The sequence below is a fragment of the Pterocles gutturalis genome, unplaced genomic scaffold (genome assembly GCF_000699245.1).
Source record: "Pterocles gutturalis isolate BGI_N339 unplaced genomic scaffold, ASM69924v1 scaffold34150, whole genome shotgun sequence".
NCBI classification, from domain to species: Eukaryota; Metazoa; Chordata; class Aves; order Pterocliformes; family Pteroclidae; genus Pterocles; species Pterocles gutturalis.
This window is the reverse complement of record NW_010144439.1, coordinates 1-386: the sequence shown is the minus strand read 5'-3', so window position 1 is coordinate 386 and position 386 is coordinate 1. Positions and strand designations below refer to the sequence as shown.

At 62.4% G+C, this 386-nt stretch overlaps 1 protein-coding gene across 1 annotated transcript in view; it reads left to right on the top strand.

Annotated features, from left to right (window-relative positions):
- Window positions 1–109, top strand: part of LOC104470253 (acid-sensing ion channel 4-like) — a gene marked incomplete at both ends in the record, with an annotated part of 562 nt that extends 453 nt beyond the window's left edge. Inside the window, 1 exon segment of the mRNA XM_010085103.1 lies at window positions 3–109. Within this exon segment, the coding sequence (XP_010083405.1) occupies window positions 3–109 (107 nt within the window).
- Window positions 110–386: the final 277 nt, after the last annotated feature.

The following is a 386-nucleotide window of genomic DNA, read 5'->3' as shown; positions in this document are numbered from 1 at the left end:
CGACCCCGACATGGCTGACATCGTCAACCGCACCGGCCACCAGCTCGATGACATGCTTAAGAGCTGCAACTTCAGCGGCGAGAACTGCTCCTCCCGTGATTTCACTGTGGTGAGTGTATGCCTGGCTCAGCTTCCCTGGGGGCCCCAGCCGGCATGGGGGGCCCCCCCCCTGCCTCCCCTTGCCAGAGCAAGGCTCTCTGTCTCGCTCCGGCTGCTGAAGTTTGCATCTCTCTCTGTTTGAGTTTCCCTCCAAGTTTCACACGGAGAGAGAGAGAGAGGATCCTCCGTGGGAGTTCTCAGTAGGGCTGTGTGCTGCAGGACCAGGCTGCTGGTGGGTCCTTGTCAGAGAGGCTCACAGGCAGGAGCTGGGGCAGGGGGGAGGGGGG